Source organism: Salvia splendens, chromosome 3 (assembly GCF_004379255.2).
Source record: "Salvia splendens isolate huo1 chromosome 3, SspV2, whole genome shotgun sequence".
NCBI lineage: Eukaryota > Viridiplantae > Streptophyta > Magnoliopsida > Lamiales > Lamiaceae > Salvia > Salvia splendens.
This window is the reverse complement of record NC_056034.1, coordinates 35510087-35530155: the sequence shown is the minus strand read 5'-3', so window position 1 is coordinate 35530155 and position 20069 is coordinate 35510087. Positions and strand designations below refer to the sequence as shown.

Here is a 20069-nt window from a genome sequence, read left to right as displayed (position 1 = left end):
ATATGTGGGCTATTTGGGACGAAGAACACAAATTAATTAGTAGTAGTGACATTACAGTAATTTTTATTAATAAATTGTAAAAATCATTAGTATGTACATAAATATGATAGTAGCAAATCATAATCAATAAAAGAAAAATTTTAATATAAAAGTTAGTAGTACTTGCAGTTATGAAGTAGCACTGCACAAGAGACTTTGTGGTAAGGTGTGGATATTTTTATAATATTGGTCCTACGCTATTCCTCTCCCATTATGTGTTTAAAAATAGCATAAAGTGTTTTATCACTGATAATTGGAAAGTTTAAAGCTCATTAAACTCTTATTAAATCGATCTTAAATTTAGGCCAATATAGGCTATTGCGTTCTTATCAAATTTAGTGTTATCATAAAAAACAAAAGTGACGTGTGTGATTTTTAATATGGTTAGACAAATAATTAGAATTTGGGAAGTTGCATTTGCACCTTAGTTGAAAGTTCATGACCAATGTTAACAATCTACATATAGTGACGAAAAAAAAATACTTTAAAACCAACTTTAATCTCAACATTTGAAGGTCTGAAATAAATGGTCGATTTTGCTCTATTCATTCAAAGCAAAGCCCCATTTTCATTTGTTTTAATTGTAAAAAACCAAGAATTTTATGATCCATACAATGCAAACAAACATCAAGAATATTCATTTCAAAACCACAAACACCATATGAAAATGTTTTCAATACTATGGATGACGATACCATATTGTGATCTTTTTCGATTTCAACACTAAAAGAGCGATAGTCAGAGAAGAGAATAAGAACAATGCACAATAAAACCAAACCAATGCATGGAGAAGGAGGAATTGACAACTGAAACAATAGGTAACAATATTCCATTTTGTGTGGTCCTTGTAGGAATCTTGGACGTCAAACTCAAATATCTTTTCATCAATGGAACATAAAACACTTTTTTTCTTTTCTGAAATATGGTATCGATTTGTATGATAAAGACACAAAAGAGGCTTAAAATGAATGGAAGAAAAGCAAAGATGAAAAGGGATAAAAAGCATAGAGTGAGAGTGATGGAGCAAGATGGAAAAAATGAAATGAAAATAGAGGAAAAGGATAAAATGCAGGAATAATAAGGGCAAAGGGGGCAGGGCAGGGAATCTACACCAAACATAATCTGTGCTGATTGATAAAAGTAAGCACGTGTCACAAGCCTGGGTAATCATTGTATGGCATGCAACAAGTTTTAATGCATTTGCTGGCATCCACCATGGGTGCCCGATCGTCCGCCCGATTGACCAATATCGGGCTCGTCCGCGATGGTTCGCCCATTGCAGGCGGACACGACTGATCGGGCAAACGAGTGAGACGACCAAAAGTTTAGTCGTCTTGGTCGGGCACTCGACGCGTCGTCCGATCCCTCGTCCAACCATTGCAGGGGAGTGGACGAGCCCGATCTCAACACGTTTTGTAATTTAATTTTTTTTATTCTTTAAAACATTATAAATACTCCATCCTCATTCACTTTAGTAATGTAGTTTTTTTAATTAAGTTTTTTTAAAGTAATTTAGTAATTTAGTTTAGTAATATAGTTTTTTTAGTAAAGTATGATGTAGTTTTTTTTTCAAATTAAGTAATGTAGTTGTTTTTAAAAATTTGTGGTGTTTAATATAATATATTTTGATATTTTTGTAATTAAAATAAAAAATAATAATAATATTAAAAATTAAATGCAAATTGAGTTTGATTGATAAGACGAACACTAGGGTGAAACCATTGCAGAAAGAATGGACGGACTAAGAAATGCTGATGCGACAACCACTAGGGCATCCATTGTGGATGCTCTTACACACGTTGCAATATAAAGTATACCCCTTCCGTCCTAAAAAAACTTGACAAAATTATAAATGATACTCCCTCCGTCTCATTAAATATGAAACATTTGAAAATTGGCATGAGATTTTATGTAGTGTTATTTTGTGAGTTAAATCAAAATAGAGTACAGTAAGAGAGATGAAAAAATAGAGATAGAGTTATTTCCATTTTAGGAAACGTTTCATTTTTAATAGGACAATTCAAAAAGAAAAACATTTCACTTTTAATTAGACAGATGGAGTATTAGTTTTAATATGTAATTGAAAAAAGAGAGATGAAAGCGAGTCAATACATACTCCTAATTGAACATCACTCACACTACTGTCAGGTCAGGATATTGGGGGTGGGGGCCGAGTTGGGAGTTTCAACCCTGTGCAAGAAGAGAGAGATCAAAAGTAGCGCAAGTAGAGTTAGTGTATGTGGTTGTTTGGTTCATATTATTAGTGGCGTATAATTGATTAAAAACTTTTCATATTTATATTATATATCAGTCTATGTTGCACACAATATCACAGTATTCACATAAATCCATTTTATATGTTACACAATGTATATCAATATGTAATACTTCCCCCGTCCCATAAAAACAGGAACTTTGGGATGACACCAGATTTAATGCAAAATTGGTAAAATAAGAGAAATGTGGAAAGAAAAATTGATTGAAGTATTGTTAGTGGAGAATGCGACCAACCTCATAAGTGAGAAAAACTTGCCAAAAATGGAAGATGACTATTTTTGTGGGACGACCCAAAATGGAAAAAAGAAGACTAGTTTTATGGGACGGAGGAAGTACATACTACATTCGTTCTTTCACAGCTGAGACATTTCTTTTTAGAGCATCTCCAGTAAGACTGGACGTCAAATAGCCCTCACATAGCCTTCACACTGCCACATCATCAGCACTACAATTCTCCTGCCACATCAGCTTGCCACATCAACTGGACATCAAATAGCCCTCACATAGCCTTCACACTACCTATCCACATCACTAATAACAATTATATAATTTAATTTACACTCGTATCAACATACGAAATTTAATTTACGAGACAAATACGGAAAATTTGAATAATAATATTAAAATTTCAAAAAGTACAATAATTTAAAAAAAATACATTTAAAAAAATTACATAAATTTACATAAAAACTAACGCCTTGCAATCCTCCGCGCCCACAACTCTTCAACTAAATCCTTTTGGAGTCGAATATGAGCCTCCGTCTGACGCATGTCGGCATGTGCTTGGAGGAGGGCTTCTTCATCGTGAGGTACCCCACCTCGTACGTTGGCGGTGGCGACGCCGTGGCTTGGACCGGCCTCATTATCGTCGTTGGCCCAATCAGTCAGTTGTACACCTTCATCTTTGACAATCATGTTGTGCATAATAATACATGCGTACATTATATCAGCAATGCAGTCGACATTCCACAAACGCGTTGGTCCCTTAACTGCAGCTCATCTAGCCTGAAGCACACCAAATGCGCGCTCTACGTCCTTTCGCGCCGACTCCTGCCGCGTCGCAAAGTAGGCCTTCTTCGCATTTGATGCGCACCGGATCGTCTTCACAAAGACGGGCAACCTAGGGTATATCCCATCCGCCAAGTAGTAGCCCATATCATGCTGGTTGCCGTTGGCGACAAAACTGATGGCCGGACCGACGCCCTGGCACTGCTCGTTGAAAAGGGGCGACGAGTTGAGGACGTTTAGGTCGTTGTTCGAACCGGCTATCCCAAAATACGCATGCCAAATCCATAACCGGTAATCAGCTACGGCCTCGAGGATCATCGTGGAATTTTTTCCCTTGTAGCCGGTCGTGTAAAACCCCTTTCCGGCAGCGGGACAGTTTTTCCACTCCCAATGCATACAATCTATGCTGCCTAACATTCCCGGGAACCCATGCTGATCCCCGTGCATCCGCAGCAGATTCCGACAATCTTCGGGGGTAGGCTTTCGGAGATACTGATCACCGAATACTTCGATCACGCCCTGACAGAAATACTTCATACATTCGATGGCAGTCGTCTCACCGATGTGGAGGTATTCGTCCCACATGTCTGCCGCGGTGCCGTAGGCCAACTGCCTGATTGCAGCAGTGCACTTTTGAATAGGGGTGTGGCCGGGTCTGCCAGCCGCATCGTGCCTGAAGCGGAAATACAGATATCGCTGCTCCAAAGCGTTAACAATACGCATAATGTCACGCCCGCCCACCCCAGGGGTGTTACAAACGAGGCGATCGTGACCAAGGGACAAACATTAACAATAGCATTTAAGGATAACAGTTCATAAGAAAGGCTCAATTAGCTTAAAAGAATAATATATATCAGAGTGTATGATACACAGAGTGCAAACTCGACTTTAGCTCCAAACAAATGGGAAAAGCTCGAATAAAATAAGAGTGTCTTTTCAACAATCAGCAACTCGAGATAAAATTTTCGAGCACAATACTTGGCGAAAGAAACCATATTCAGCGGAAGCATTTCGAGAGTAGAATAATGTCATGTATGAAGACACAACATATTCTGAAACTTTCATAGACATCTTCTTCACTTTTATGCTCAACATCGTCCGCCGTCATCACTGCTCAACCTGCACATTTTTAAAACAAATGCAGGGCTGAGTACTTGGTGTACTCAGTGGACACGTGCCGAAAATATATTTATAAAAACAGATTTTGTCAAGCCACTCTTTGAGTGAACTCGAGATTTTAGGAAAAGTCCGAGAACACTAAACATTTTTCTTTTCCTTTTTCAAAAGCGATCTTTCGATCTATTTTCCTTGAACATATGCCGTATCTGACAAACCCGATTTCACTATCTCTTGTTCATTCATCAGTCCATTCATCATTCATCGTTCCTTTCATCATTCATCATTCCTTTCATCATTCATCATACCTTAACATTCAAGTGCCGGGGAAGTGGTTACCTCCCACGGTCTCCCATCAATCCATTCCATTCCATTCATCGTTGCAGTCAGATAGGCATAGTTCCAAAACAAAATATGGCTTGACATAACCTTTTCAACTTTTCTTTCCTCAAAACGTTTTTTTTTTTTGAAACATAAAATTTCTGGCAGTGCGCAGTTCATTTGAAAAATTCGTCATAAATTCATCCAATGCCCAATAAGGCTGAAATTTTTACAAGACTCAGAAGACACTTCAAATTTTCATCTAGTTCAAGAATTACATCAAACGGAGGTCATTTGGTCGGTCAAACAGAAAACGAAACATTTTGGCCGAGAATACCAGTTTTTGGCAGAATTGCGCAGTCGACTTCAAACATTTTTCAAAAATTCATCTTTTGTCGAACGGGGCTGAAATTTATACGAGACACAGAAAAAACCTTGAAATTAACTCAGTAAAATTTTCATACCAAAATTCGATCGTTTGGTCAGTCAAATACACGTCGGAATCCACTGTCCGAACACCACAGATTTCATACTCACAAATTCGAAATTTGAGTTTCTTCCTCAATCATCCAAACATAATTTTCTCATCCTTATAACACGAAATCATGCTTGATAAGACTCTCTTAAACATGTTTGCACATAAACTTAGATCATTCACCAAAGATTCAAATCAAACTTCACACAATTCAATCAAAAAAATCGCATAACATCACTTTCATTTAAAGCACATAAATCACATAAAACATGATGCTCAAACCGATATATATTAAAACGAAAGCTCTTGGAAACACTTTAGTTCAAAATCCCACGTAAAAACTTCTCGTAAAAACTGTACGGTAACTAGAAAGCCCACCTCGATCAAAACGCAGCGCCGCTGCTGTCGCTGCCGGGAGACGCGAAGCCGGGAGGACGCTGCTGTCGCCGTCCAGCCATCCTCAGCGCCGCCGTCCACCGTCGCCGCCTCCGGCGGCGCTCTCTCTCTCTCTCTCGGATTCTCTCTCTCTCTTCTCTCTCTCGGATTCTCCCTCTCTCTTCTCTCTCTCGGATTCTCGATTCGTTCGTAGAAGTAAAAGAAATGAAATGGAGGGACGTTGTATTTATAGAAAAATTTTCATAAAAGACAAAAATCACGTCTTTTCGTTTCGATGTGACGCGTAATTAATGCGGCGTTGAAAAACGTGCCTGATGCGACGTGGTTCTTATCCACTTGGAAAACGTGCCTGATGTGACGCGATTCTTATCCAACTTTTCGTCTCGATTTGTTGTCGAAAGTGTATTTGATACGTGGTTTATTCTTTCGTGTAGGTAACGATTTTGCGGGTCGTTACACATAAACAAGTCCCGCCTCATCCTAAAACGACGCCTGAAATGGTTGGCGTTAAAACGCGGCTCCTATGCGAAGTAATCTGTGAACAGGCGCTGATGTGCAGCTTCATGATCACGATCAACCACTTGTCGACGGTGGACAACTGGTCGTGGGCGAGGTGCCGCCGGCTGCATATAACTCTGCATCCATCGATCAACCTCACGGCTCGTATAGGCATCTAGCTCTTCGTTCATCATACGCTCGTACTCATCCGCATCCCCACCACTACCACCGGCATTACTCATTTCTTAAATTGATCTTGAACAGAAAGTAAGGTAGAGAGAGAGTACTCGTTAAAACAAGTGGTGCGAATGAAAATGACGTTCAAAGCGCGTATATATAGTGTTTTCAAAAGAAAAAAAAATCTGATGCCGGTTTGACGCCGATCCGAAACCCACAATGGCGCCGTGAGGATCGGCGTCGGAACCGGCGTCATCGCGCGAATCGGCATGGCCACGCCGATTTTGACGCCGATTTCGCCGACGCCGGTTCCAATGGTTCGGCGTCAGAACCGGCGTCGGCGAAAAATCGGCGTCGCGATTTTGACGCCGTTACTGGAGATGCTCTTAACACAAAGTTAAAAAATGACTGCTTAGTATGTTAAGTGAGTATGTAATAGAGTAGAAAAATGTATAAAATAGAGAGGATAAAGTAAAAGAGATAATGAAGTACTAATATTACTCCATCCGTCCCAATTAAGTTGGGTCGAAACTTTTGAACACGGAGATAAAGAAATAACTCTGAATAAATTAAATGAGAAAAAGTAATATAAGATAGAGGAAAAAAATACGAGAGATGAGACTAAAGTAGGTGATGTAATAAAGTAAAAGTCATTATACGTTTTGTTCTTTGTAAAAAAAAATAAAATTACTCAACTTTGTTTCAATGTTCCAAAAAGGAATACGACTCAACTTAGTTGTAAAGAATGAAATACTATATATGGAAATGACTCAATTGTAAAGGAACTTACCAACATAAAAAAACGACTTATTTATAAAAGAACTTAGGCCATGTTTGGTTGGTAGGAAAGTAAAGTTGGCAAGGAAAATGATTCCTGGGAAAATGAATCCCGGGAATATGATTTCTAATAACTTTACTTTCCCGTGTTTGGAAAATATCAAGATTTGAAAGTATATATTTGATTTAAACGCTAAACTAAAAATATACTTATCATTTTTTATTTATAAAAAATAATAATATATACTCCCTCCGTCCCGCACTACTTGCACTTATTTCCTTTCTAGGCGTCACAAGTTATTTGCACTCTTTCCATTTTTAGTAATAATTTATACCTACAACCGTAATTGTTGACTTTGTCTATCACTCATTCCTTAATCTCCGTGCCCAAAAGGAAAGGTGCGAGTAGTGCGGGACGGATGGAGTATTATTTAATAAATTATTAATTACAAATGACAATAATTATATTATTTTATTTATTATTACGATGGATAGTTTAAATATGGATTATACATCATAATATATAATATTATAATAATAAATAAGATTATTATTATTATCATTATATTTACTTAATTTTTAATTGAATAAATTTTATAATTTAAAATTTCACTACAATTTTATTGTTAATTACTAATTTATAAATTAATAATTGTTGTATTATTATATAATTATAATTCTTTTTAATTATTTAATAAATTATTATTATTATAATAAAAATAAAAATAAATATTAATAATATAGTTATAATTATGATAATTTGAATTATAGTTTTTTATTATCCTGAAATTAAGTATGGTTTATACTTTTAAATTATTTTTAAAACATTGTAACAAATAATAACAATAATAATGATAATAATAATAATAATAATAATAATAATAATAAACTATACTATATTGTATTAAATATGTAAGAATCATAAAACTGGGAAAAAGAATACCTAAGAAAAGTTAGGATTCAGAATCCTGAAAAGTTGTACTAACTTTCCTTGTTTCAGGATTTTGATTACTTTCTCAGTTTGATTAAAAACGGAAACCAACACAGGAATTTAAAATTTAAGGAATCAGATTACTTTCCCAGACAGAATCCTGGCAACCAAATATGGCCGTAGGGATTATTAGTATACGCTGAACATATTTCTACCATAATTTTAGAATATATTACTATCTTAATATTTAATGAACAATGATAGTATCATTTTTATTTGAACTAATTAACAAATATTGTCATAAAATCGAATGAATATTGTCGATTATTAATTCTCATTTTAAACGTGATTCTGAATTGACTACATGACATTACATAACTAGATGAATGATGTGCAATTTAACTATTTATACGTATTTGACAATAAAAAAATTACACGTGTTAAATGAAAAGAACAGGTGTTGGGCCGTATCGCACATCCTTATTTGCACTGTGTATATTTTTTAGTAATAAGGCCCAACATTCATGGGCCTAATTTATTGTATACTAGTAGTACTGTGTATATTTTTTAGTAATAAGGCCCAAAATATATGGGCCTAATTTATTGTATACTAGTAGTACTTAATATTTCACGATTAGAGAGTGTCATTTGTCAAAAATCACGAGCCCAAATTCATCACCACTATTTCCATCCAATAACTAATTCAGACGGCCAAGAAAGAATGATATTTATAGGAGTTGTTTGAAAATGTCGCGAGCATCTCGTTTAGTGTAAGATTCCCTTTCAGTTGTTAGGAGATGACCATCAATTACTTTTTCTGGTAAGTATTAATTTATAAACGAGATGAATTTATACTACATTCAGGTATGGAAATAGTGTATTTAATTTGACTTACATATGTACTCCATATAAGAGGTAAAGAATAGTTAATGCAATTTGCCAAAAATAGAAAAAATATTTGATAGTGCAAGCGCTTTCCTCACTATATATTCCAAGATTTGATAGGTGGTCTAGCATTGGCATCAGAAGTGGTGCTGGTGACGGGTGCATCGTCCGGGCTCGGGCGCCAGTACTGCTTGGACCTGGCTAAAGCTGGCTGCAGAATCGTGGCCACGGTGGGAGAGCCATGGCGGTGAAGCTGGACGTGAAAGGGAGCAGGGACGCCATCGGTGAACAAGGCCTGGGATGCTTTTGGGAGGATCGATGCTCTTATTAATAATGCGGGTGTTAGAGGTGTGTTTTCTTATCCTGTTTTGTCTTATCTTATTGAAACGAGTGATAAATAAGATATGGAATTGGATTGGTGATAGGAGAGGTGCATTACCGATTGGAGTTGGAGTTGGAGTTGAGTGAGGATGAATGGGATCATCTGTTTAGGACAAATGTAAAGGGGATATGGCTGGTGTCCAAGTAGGTTTGCCGCCGAATGCGTGATTGCGGACGTGGCGTGCAGGTTATGGCGTTGGAATTAGGAGAGTATAATAAAATAAGAGTGAAGTGTATATCTCCGGGGTTATTCAAGTGAAGGATTGGGTGAACAATGTGGCTACAAAGACAGTACCTTTGAAAACATTTGGGGAATCAAATCCAGCACTCACATCGTTGGTGCGAGTGCGACCACTCATCTCAATATATTTATAGTAGATGCTGGCTGGAGTCACCTTGCCTGCTTTTCCCATTTTCTCCTCCCTCTACATACATAATATATCAATTAAATTCTAAATAAAATGTGGTATCTCACTACTTCTTTATTATGTTTAATTTTGCATCCATAATCCAACAACTTTGCTTATAAATCAACTTATTGTTTTATTTCATACTAATATATGGATGGATGGATCTTTATTTCATGTAAATGACTCTGAACTTCACAATCCTAAGAGCACTCACAACCGTGCTCTTGCCAACGAGCACGGTTGTGGGCACGGCGCCACTATTTCTGCCTGCTCTTAGGCAAAAGCACAACACCCACAGCTGTGCTCTTCCGCAAGGACGAGCACAAGGGTCCCACCATTCTATTATTCAATTTAAATAAAAACATTTCCATAATATTAAAATTCATTAAAAAAACTGAAATAATATTACAAATTACAAATAAAATAAAAAAGACATAATTAAAATCCTAAAAATTAAAAATGACATAATTAAAATACTAAAAATTAAAAATTACATAATTAAAGCTAAAAATATCCCCGTGGAAGACTATTCATCCGGCGGCACTACCCCCAATTGTTTTTGGAGGCCCAATATCATGGCCTCGTGCGATCGAAGTTGCGAGGGGGTCATAGTTGACCTATCGGCCATATTGAGTTGGGCCAAAATCGCCCACAACGAGTTGGTGGGGGTGGAGGTGGCGCATAGGGCACGGGAACTGAAACTGGAGCATCGCTGGATGGAGTCACGGCGCGACGTCGGTTGGCCGCCGCCTTCTTCCTTCCTTGCGGCCGGCGTTGGGAACCGCTCGGGCCGGCGTCGGGGCTACCCAAGTTAGCTCCGGCAAGTTGGCTAACCACGTCTTCGGAGCCGACGTCGGATAGGGATACCGACCTTGACCGTTTGGAGGAGCCGCTAGAGGAGGATGTTACGCCTCCCCTATACTTCGGATGCGACCGCGTCTCCTGCCAAATGTTGAGGTACTTGAACGCCTTGTAGTTCATGGATTGGTAGGTCGACATGGCGGAACTGATGATGTCGACCTCGCTCCGGCCGCTCCCAACCGACCGCTCTTCCTGGAGGTAATACCCCTGGAACTTTTGGATTTCTTCGTTGGCTCTGTAGATGGCGTTGCGCACTGACTCAACTTATTTTAACATAAGAAATTCCCGCAAGTGTACGGGGCTAATGTAGCACAAAGCAAGCAAGAGTATCGTATCCCACAGAGACAAAATGTATAAACTCAAGTACCACAGACCGATTTTAACTACTATCTAGACGATTCAAAGGTTTGGTTGATTCTTGGAAAAACAATTAAACATAAACAAGTTAAAAGCACGCAACAAAGGATAGGTTTCAAATAAGAGAACGAGTTAGAGCTTTGGATCCGACTACAATACCCACAATGTAAACAACTCAACAACTTTGATTACCCGTTGAAGTCTCTAGGATTAGAAGGACAATCGCTATTCTAGGCTAAGCCCCCTCTCGAGTGCACTCAACCCGTTGATTAACTATTAATATTGAAGTCTCCTTCTATACTTCACAATTAACTCCTATACTCAAAAGATTCCAGTCCTCACTCTAGAATTCCTTCTCTCGAATGCAAATTATCTAGGTGTTGTTCATTCTTTTATCAATCCTAATTAGGTATCTCTCGATTACTCAAAACTAGGTCAATATATCCAATTGGTAACTAGGCAATTGAATTGAAAGGCACAAGAATGAAACAAAATAATCACAAGAGCATAGGTAATCAAAAGCTATTGAATCAATCACAAGTATTCATTGTAGTCTTCACCAAAACTCTACAAATGATTTAGCTACTCATATTCAACTAAAAAACATAAGAATAAACCATAGTCATTGAATAAAACATGAAAACCAATGAAAATACTCCCAAGGGTGGATTGAACGGAAATTCGTCTTCGTCTTCAATCTTGTTGAGGATTGGGACGCCTTTCCTCTCAATTCCACTCTCCAAACCTTCAAAAGCTGCTATGGGGCGTGTCTGATCTCCTGAGGTCGAAAACCTAGGTCTCCTTTTATACCCGGGGCGGAAATATTCAATCTCGCAGAACACATCGCCCGGCCGGGCGATTTTAAGTCGCCAAAACGCCCGGTCGGGCGAACTTTCTGGAGTCGCGACCAAAACGCCCGGTCGGGCGTTTTCCCCTTAAATATCGCCCGGTCGGGCGTTTTCTCTGGAATCCTCAAAAGCATTGTCTTCGTCTTCGAAAGGGCTTCGCGTGAGTATCTTGCACGCCCCCATCGGAGTCCGGATGAGAGAGTTATGGCTATTATACGAAGGTCGCGCATTGAAGCGCGCCCGGTCAGGCGATTCTTCCTTCAAGCTTGTTTTCAAGTCATTTTCACCTGTTTTAGCTCCAAACACTCGACAAACTCGTCAAAACACTTATGTAGTGGATAATGGATGTAAACTCAAGTAGTATGCTACATAAACACTGAAATGTTCACGTTAAACATCCAAAATACTTGCCAAACCACGAGTTTATCAACTCCCCCAAACTTAAACACTTATTTGTCCTCAAATAAGAAGTAGAAAACATAGAATGCGAACTCGTGTAAGTATGTTGGATTGTCATCACTGCCTCAGTAAAAGAAAACAGAATTATCATGCATCAATAACTTCGCATACTAGTACACCAAAATGAACATTGCTTCATGCTACTAGCACGTATTCCACTTTGTCAATTTGCCCTCACCGGAAGTATATAGTGTGATAAAATTTTTTCTTCTTTCTCTCACTCTCAAAGTGTATGTGTATAAAATGGACCTCTCAAATCAATAAAAAATGTATAGCTTACCATAAGCTTGCTCGAAGTCTAGACTCTCCTCTACTGTGTTGTGACTACAGATTTAGGATCCGAAAGGTCTTTACTAGAGGTTGTAATGTAAGGCTCTTTGGTAAGGTGAGGAAATATTTGGCTAAAAAGTGACTAAACCCAATTATAGCAAAAGTGATCAATTTCACTACATCAAACTTAGTACCCCACCAACCATTCGAATCTCAGTAAATTCTAGACTTTGTCAAGATTTCTTCTCACTTCCCAATTCCTTTAATTTTTTTTTTCTTTTCAAGATCTTTTTTTTTGTGCATCATTTCCTTTTTTTTCTTATGCCCAACCAATTCTTTCATTCAAACAAAGATGTCTATGCACTTTTCACAAGTAAACGCGCTACTTTTCTTTCTACCTTATCTCTCCAACTCTTTTCACAAAATATAAACTAAAATTCACCAAGAGTGTATGGATATTCCCTTTTATTTAGCTTTCAAAGAAAAAGGCTTTAAAGACTCAAAGTGGCTAGCTAGGGAAAAATATTATGAATAAGGTCATAAATTTGGATATCAAAAGTAGCTAAGAAGGATGGCCTAACGTCCTCTCCTATTCCTATAATCACTATGTAGACTCAAGAAGACCGCGAGCAAGTTCTAGAAACATATAACATAGTTGATGAAAAATCACACATTTTTGGAAAAAGATATTGGCTCAATTCTCACATGGTATTTTTCGGCAAATGACAAAGCAACGAGCAATTCACTCTAGGCAAATCACAAGAAGGAAATACGAGTTACTTAGCTAAATCAACAAGTTTTCACAAACATTTTACGCAAGTTCTCATCATAGGCAATTCATCCAACAAACCTACTTAATTCATCTCCAAATGTCTCCAACTTCCTATTCAATTTCACCCAAGGGAGTATACAAAAAGAAACAACACAAACTAGCAAAGCACACACAAGGAAAACTTCACTAATCAACAAATCAATTACGGTACCATCAAATAAAGAGAGAGAGAGGTAAAAGAAGGAATCCACTAGACACCCCCCCAAACTTATTCCAAGCAAAGCTGGGATAAGTTTGAAAGATAGTGGATCTCTCATGTACCTTCACTGCCGAGGAAGAGGCGCCACTGGCCACGAGCATTGATGTCGTTTTTCACCCATCAAAGCCTATTTCCCTGTTCCACTCAAAACACAAAGAAAACACAAAAACACACCAAAACGAGAACAAAACAAAAACACACCAAAACACACAAAAATAAAAAATTTACCTACTAGGGGTTGCCTCCCCCATAGCGCAACTGTTTAACGTCGTTTGCCCGACGGATTTCAAGCTTTCACTTAATGATCCAATCTCACTCGGATAATGTCATCGGGACCCTTCTTCACTTTAGCGGCCAAGTAGAGCTTGTGTAGACGTTTCTTCCACCAAGTGGGCTTCACATTGGCCCCAACAACACCTTCTTTAGGTATTCCAATTTCCACTTTGGCAACCTTCATCTTTTTACCCCCCAATCCATGTTCATCTTTAAACATCCATTCAGGCATAAATATTTCCTCCAAAGGATTCTCAACCTCATCATCCCTAGCCCTCACATGTGCCGCTTGTATCATCTTGCACTCTTCAACTTTTAAGGGCACCTCTTTCACTCTCTTGGACTCTTCCACTTCATGACGTTTCGTCTTGTCCAACAAGGAGAGAATGACCGTCTTGTTTCCATGCCTAAGGGTGAGTTCTCCCTTAGTGACGTCAATTAGAGCTTTTCCAGTTGCTAGGAATGGTCTTCCAAGGATGAGAGGGACATTTGGATCCTCCTTCATGTCCAAAACAACAAAATCCACGGGGAAGATAAAATCATTTACCCTTACTAATACATTCTCAAGGAGTCCATTCGGGTATTTGACGGATTTATCCGCCATTTGAAGGGTAAATGTAGTTGGCTTCAAGACACCAAATTTCAACTTTCGGAAGAAGCTTAAAGGCATGAGATTTATGCTTGCCCCTAAGTCACACAAGGCCTTAGTTTTCCTATCATTCCCGATCACACAAGAAATGTTAAAGCTCCCCGGATCTTTCATCTTTGCCGGCATCTTTCTTGGATGATTGCACTATAATTCTCGGTCAAGTTTACGGTTTCATAATCAACCAACCTCTTCTTCTTGGACACAATCTCTTTCAAAAACTTGAGGTAGCCGGGCATTTGTTGGAGAGCCTCAATAAGAGGAATATTGAGGTGCACTCTCTTGAAGATCTCAAGGAACTTAACAAGCTTCTCATCCAACTTCTTCTTTTGCACCACTTGAGGAAAAGGAATTTTAACCTCTTGTGGCGTGGGAGGAGCAATTGCCTCGGGTTGAATCTCAGACTGCATAAGAGGTGCTTCCATCTCAATCTCCTCTTCTTCTTTCTCTTCGGGTACTTCTTTAGCTTCCACCTCGGGCATAAGAGGATTCTCATAGCTTGTCCCACTCCTTAAGTAGATTGCCTTGCAATCCTTGGGGTTCACATTTGGCTGTCCTGGAAACTGCCCTGGCTTATGCTGACTGCTCACAGCTTGAGCAATCTGACTCATCTGCGTCTCTATGCCCTTCATATGTACTGTCATGCTGTGGACATCATTCTCAACCTTCTCCAGCCTTTGATTGGTATGCTCCATGTTCTTGTGTGACTGTAACATGAATGCACTCAGTATATCTTCTGTACTTTTCTTCTGCGGCTCAGTGATCATCCCTTGGGAAACTGTGAACCCCGATGGTGGCTGGAGGGAATTGTTGGGGTTCCCATACGACAGATTAGGATGCGCCTTGTTCCCAAAATGATTGTAACCCCCACCCACTAGAGTGGGGCGGGAGTTGTTATAGTAGTTGTTGCCCCCTTGGTGTATGTAGTTAACATCCTCTACACCCTCTTGTCGCTCCTGCACCACCGGTCCCATCCCATGAGATCTAACTTCTTGTGGAGGAGCTCCATATGTTTGTACATATTGTCCATCTGGCTACTCTCTGTGGCAGAGGCTACCCTGTGCACTCTACTCCTCTCATTGTTCCAGCCTTCATCATTAGAGGTCACCTTCTCAATCACCTCCATGGCCTCTGCTTCTCCCTTCTTTAGCAGTGATCCCCCTGCGCTCAAATTTAGTTCCCGCTTTGCTTCAGGCAGGCACCCCCTATAGAATGTCAGGACTTGATGCGTCGGATTCAATCCATGGTTGGGGCACCTCTTCATCAGTCCCTTAAATCTTTCCCAAGCTCCTCGAATACTCTCTTGGGGAGTCATCTCAAAAGAAATGATTTCTGACTGCCTCTTCAACGCCTCACTCGGTGGGTAGTATTTTTCTAAGAACTTTTCCACCATTGCCTCCCACGTACGAATGGAGTTGGGCTCCATACTGTCCAGCCAATCCTTGGCATCATCCTCCAGAGAGAAAGGAAACACCCTTAGTCTGATCTGCTCATCTGTGACTCCATTTATCTTCGTCGTGTTGCAGATCTGGATGAATTTAGTGAGATGCTTGTTAGGATCCTCGGTGGGTCGGCCTCTGAAAGCATTGTTCTCAGCCATCTGAAGTAGTCCTCTTCTGAGTTCAAATGTGTTGGCATTGACATTGTTGCCAACAGTTGGGTTTGCCACCCCATGATAGGCATACATGTTTTGAACAGGTACCACATTCTTCCTTTGATTTAACTGCCTCTGCAAGTCTTCGAGCTGTTGTTGAAGTTGAGCATTCGTTGGAGGAGGCGGTGGTGGAACATTATTCTCGTCTCCGTTCTCCATCAGAATAGGAGAATGTGGCTCAAACTGAATAGGGGAGTGAACTGGTGATGGAGTAGGTGACAATGATTCTTGAACCGGTGAAGGTGATCGTCTATGGACCGGAGAAGAGACTCGGATCCTTTGATTTAGCCTTCTCAAAGTGTTTCTCTTTCTGTTGGATGCTTCGATCTCAAGATCGATAGGCTCTAAAGGTAGACCTCTAGAGCGTGTGTGCATACAATCTGGAACAAGAAAACACAATGTGAGAGCTTAAAAATAAAATAAAAAAGAAAACAATAAAGTCTAAACTAGTAATCTCTATCTTTACCACGATATTGAGCTAAAGTAACACAAATTGTCCCCGGCAACGGCGCCAAAAACTTGACTCAACTTATTTTAACACAAGAAATTCCCGCAAGTGTACGGGGCTAATGTAGCACAAAGCAAGCAAGAGTATCGTATCCCACAGAGACAAAATGTATAAACTCAAGTACCACGGACCGATTTTAACTACTATCTAGACGATTCAAAGGTTTGGTTGATTCTTGGAAAAACAATTAAACATAAACAAGTTAAAAGCACACAAAAAAGGATAGGTTTCAAATAAGAGAACGAGGTAGAGCTTTGGATCCGACTACAATACCCACAATGTAAACAACTCAACAACTTTGATTACCCGTTGAAGTCTCTAGGATTAGAAGGACAATCGCTATTCTAGGCTAAGCCCCCTCTCGAGTGCACTCAACCCGTTGATTAACTATTAATATTGAAGTCTCCTTCTATACTTCACAATTAACTCCTATACTCAAAAGATTCAAGTCCTCACTCTAGAATTCCTTCTCTCGAATGCAAATTATCTAGGTGTTGTTCATTCTTTTATCAATCCTAATTAGGTATCTCTCGATTACTCAAAACTAGGTCAATATATCCAATTGGTAGCTAGGCAATTGAATTGAAAGGCACAAGAATGAAACAAAATAATCACAAGAGCATAGGTAATCAAAAGCTATTGAATCAATCACAAGTATTAATTGTAGTCTTCACCAAAACTCTACAAATGATTTAGCTACTCATATTCAACTAAAAAACATAAGAATAAACCATAGTCATTGAATAAAACATGAAAACCAATGAAAATACTCCCAAGGGTGGATTGAACGGAAATTCGTCTTCGTCTTCAATCTTGTTGAGGATTGGGACGCCTTTCCTCTCAATTCCACTCTCCAAACCTTCAAAAGCTGCTATGGGGCGTGTCTGATCTCCTGAGGTCGAAAACCTAGGTCTCCTTTTATACCCGGGGTGGAAATATTCAATCTCGCAGAACACATCGCCCGGCCGGGCGATTTTAAGTCGCCAAAACGCCCGGTCGGGCGAACTTTCTGGAGTCGCGACCAAAACGCCCGGTCGGGCGTTTTCCCCTTAAATATCGCCCGGTCGGGCGTTTCCCCCTTAAAAATCGCCCGGTCGGGCGTTTTCTCTGGAATCCTCCAAAAGCATTGTCTTCGTCTTCGAAAGGGCTTCACGTGAGTATCTTGCACGCCCCCATCGGAGTCCGGATGAGAGAGTTATGGCTATTATACGAAGGTCGCGCATTGAAGCGCGCCCGGTCAGGCGATTCTTCCTTCAAGCTTGTTTTCAAGTCATTTTCACCTGTTTTAGCTCCAAACACTCGACAAACTCGTCAAAACACTTATGTAGTGGATAATGGATGTAAACTCAAGTAGTATGCTACATAAACACTGAAATGTTCACGTTAAACATCCAAAATACTTGTCAAACCACGAGTTTATCACGCACCATACTCTCGTTGCGCTCGATTGTTCCCTCCGGCCGGTTTTCATTGTACCGGCGACAAATGCGCCACCAAAAGTGATAGCCGGATTGGTTCGTGCCAACCTCCGGATCTTCAGAGATTGACAAGAACGCCTTGAACAATTGCTCCATCTCCGCCAGAGTGTATGGTGTGCGGACACCTTGAGTAGGAGGAATCGGAGTTTGGGAGGGGCGGTCGACCTCGCTCTAGCTTCGGGTGTCCACCCGTATAGCCCTTCGGGGGCATCTTGGTCGTTGATCGGGTAAGGTCGGTAGCCACCTGGAACGCCCGAACTTTGGGTTTGAGGAGGGGCCGAATATTCCGTTTCGGAACTAGGAAACGGTTGTGAACCGAACCAATCGGGTTTCCAACCGTGGGAGCCCAGAGGGTGATCACCTTGGCCGGACATTGTTATGTTCTATGAGTGGAAGAAAGATTGAGAATGGAGATGAGAGAATGTAGATGAGAATGGAAATGAGAGAATGTAGATGGGAATTGCGTAGTGTGGTGTGAATTTTTTGGTGTGAAAGTGAGGGTATTTATAGATGAAAATGTGTATTTTTGGGCGAAAAAAATATAAAAAAAATTAAAAGTGGGTAGAAAACGGATTTATTTTTTTGGGAAGTGGGAAAATATATTTTTTTATATTTTTAATATCGGTTTTTTAATTAAAAATCGATTTTAAAAAAATCAAATGCAACGGCTATGTCGTTGCCCAATCACGTCCGGTCACGTCATCTGCTCGCTGGCACGGACGTGCTCGATGCATCGAGCAGCGCCGTGCCAGCGGCACGAGCGCAGCAGCGGACGACGTCTTCCGTGCCGGTAGCACGGACGGACGCCATCCACCGTTGCAGATGCTCTAACTCTCAACTCTTCTGAAACATACGACTAATTAATTACAAATATTCAATTTTTACATGCTAAAATCTTTCAGGAATACAATTAATCCAAATGGTTTTTCATCATCCAATGCTGATAAAAAAGAGTTTCATGATTGACCAGGACCACAACGAAAATCCATGAATAAAATAAGTTCAAAACCTTAAAATTCACTTCCCAACAACATATTAAAATCATCCATTTCAATAGCATCCAATTCCAATAAATTAAGGAGATTAATTAATATTTTGAAGCTTCCACAATTCAATTGTAGTAACTGTACAAAAATAGTGTTGTGCAAAAAGTAATTCAATTGAGGTATATGATTCAAACATACGGAGAAAATTATACACTTCCTGCAAAGCCATAGCCAAATAAACTTGGACAATAACTAAAGATTCACATTTCCACTATTCACCATCATTGATTCTGTAACCTTATTTTGTTAACATTCATAGCGATTATATATTTTTATTTTTGATGATGATGATAGAAAATACGTTAATCGTAGCATAGCACGTCACGTACCAAAGTATATACTATATATTTATTTACATACTAATACTATATTAATTAATGTTAAACAGAGAAAGCCCAGCCCAACGCCACAAAATGGAAGTTCTAGTTATCCCACATCGGATGAACATATAGCTTTAGTTATCTTTATTTAACACTACCCAGCTACTGCATTCGTCCCTGAAATGCATAAGTCCAGATTTTGTCAATTTGGCCTCATTATGAAATGGATGGCATGCTCATTTTAGGTTTAGGTATTTGAAGTTTAACGATTGGAGAGTTCGATTTTTGGGCATGCTTTGAGATATATGTGGAGATTTTGACTGTCCAGAATTAAGTATTTCATGAAATTCATCAAGGGGAAAAGGTTGTGTTTGATTGTAGTTGGAGGGAGGGAGGGAGGGGAAATGAAGAAGAAGCATCTTTATCAAACAAAGAACTGGAATCCTGCATCATACTGGAGATATCCAGTATAGATGGAAAAAGGGCTAAATTCCGCGAATATACGTCATGGGAGATGATATCCGCCATTTGTACCAGGAAAAAAAACATTTCCAGTGATGGGAAAGACGGGTGAGCCTCTCGCGTGTTTTAACCAAACACGCGATAGCCTCTTGCGTGTTTCAATCA

General features: G+C 39.4%; 1 protein-coding gene and 1 pseudogene across 1 annotated transcript; one reads left to right on the top strand and one right to left on the bottom strand.

Annotated features, from left to right (window-relative positions):
• The first annotated feature begins 8858 nt into the window (after positions 1-8858).
• Positions 8859-9968, top strand: LOC121796921 (annotated as a pseudogene).
• A 4581-nt stretch (positions 9969-14549) lies between these two features.
• LOC121796919 lies at positions 14550-19970 on the bottom strand. The gene is made up of 3 exons (XM_042195683.1): positions 19898-19970; positions 15494-16470; positions 14550-15392 (listed from the first exon to the last, which is right to left on the bottom strand). The coding sequence occupies exons 1-3, from the start codon at positions 19968-19970 to the stop codon at positions 14550-14552; spliced, it is 1893 nt and encodes a 630-aa protein (XP_042051617.1).
• Between the last annotated feature and the right edge of the window lie 99 nt (positions 19971-20069).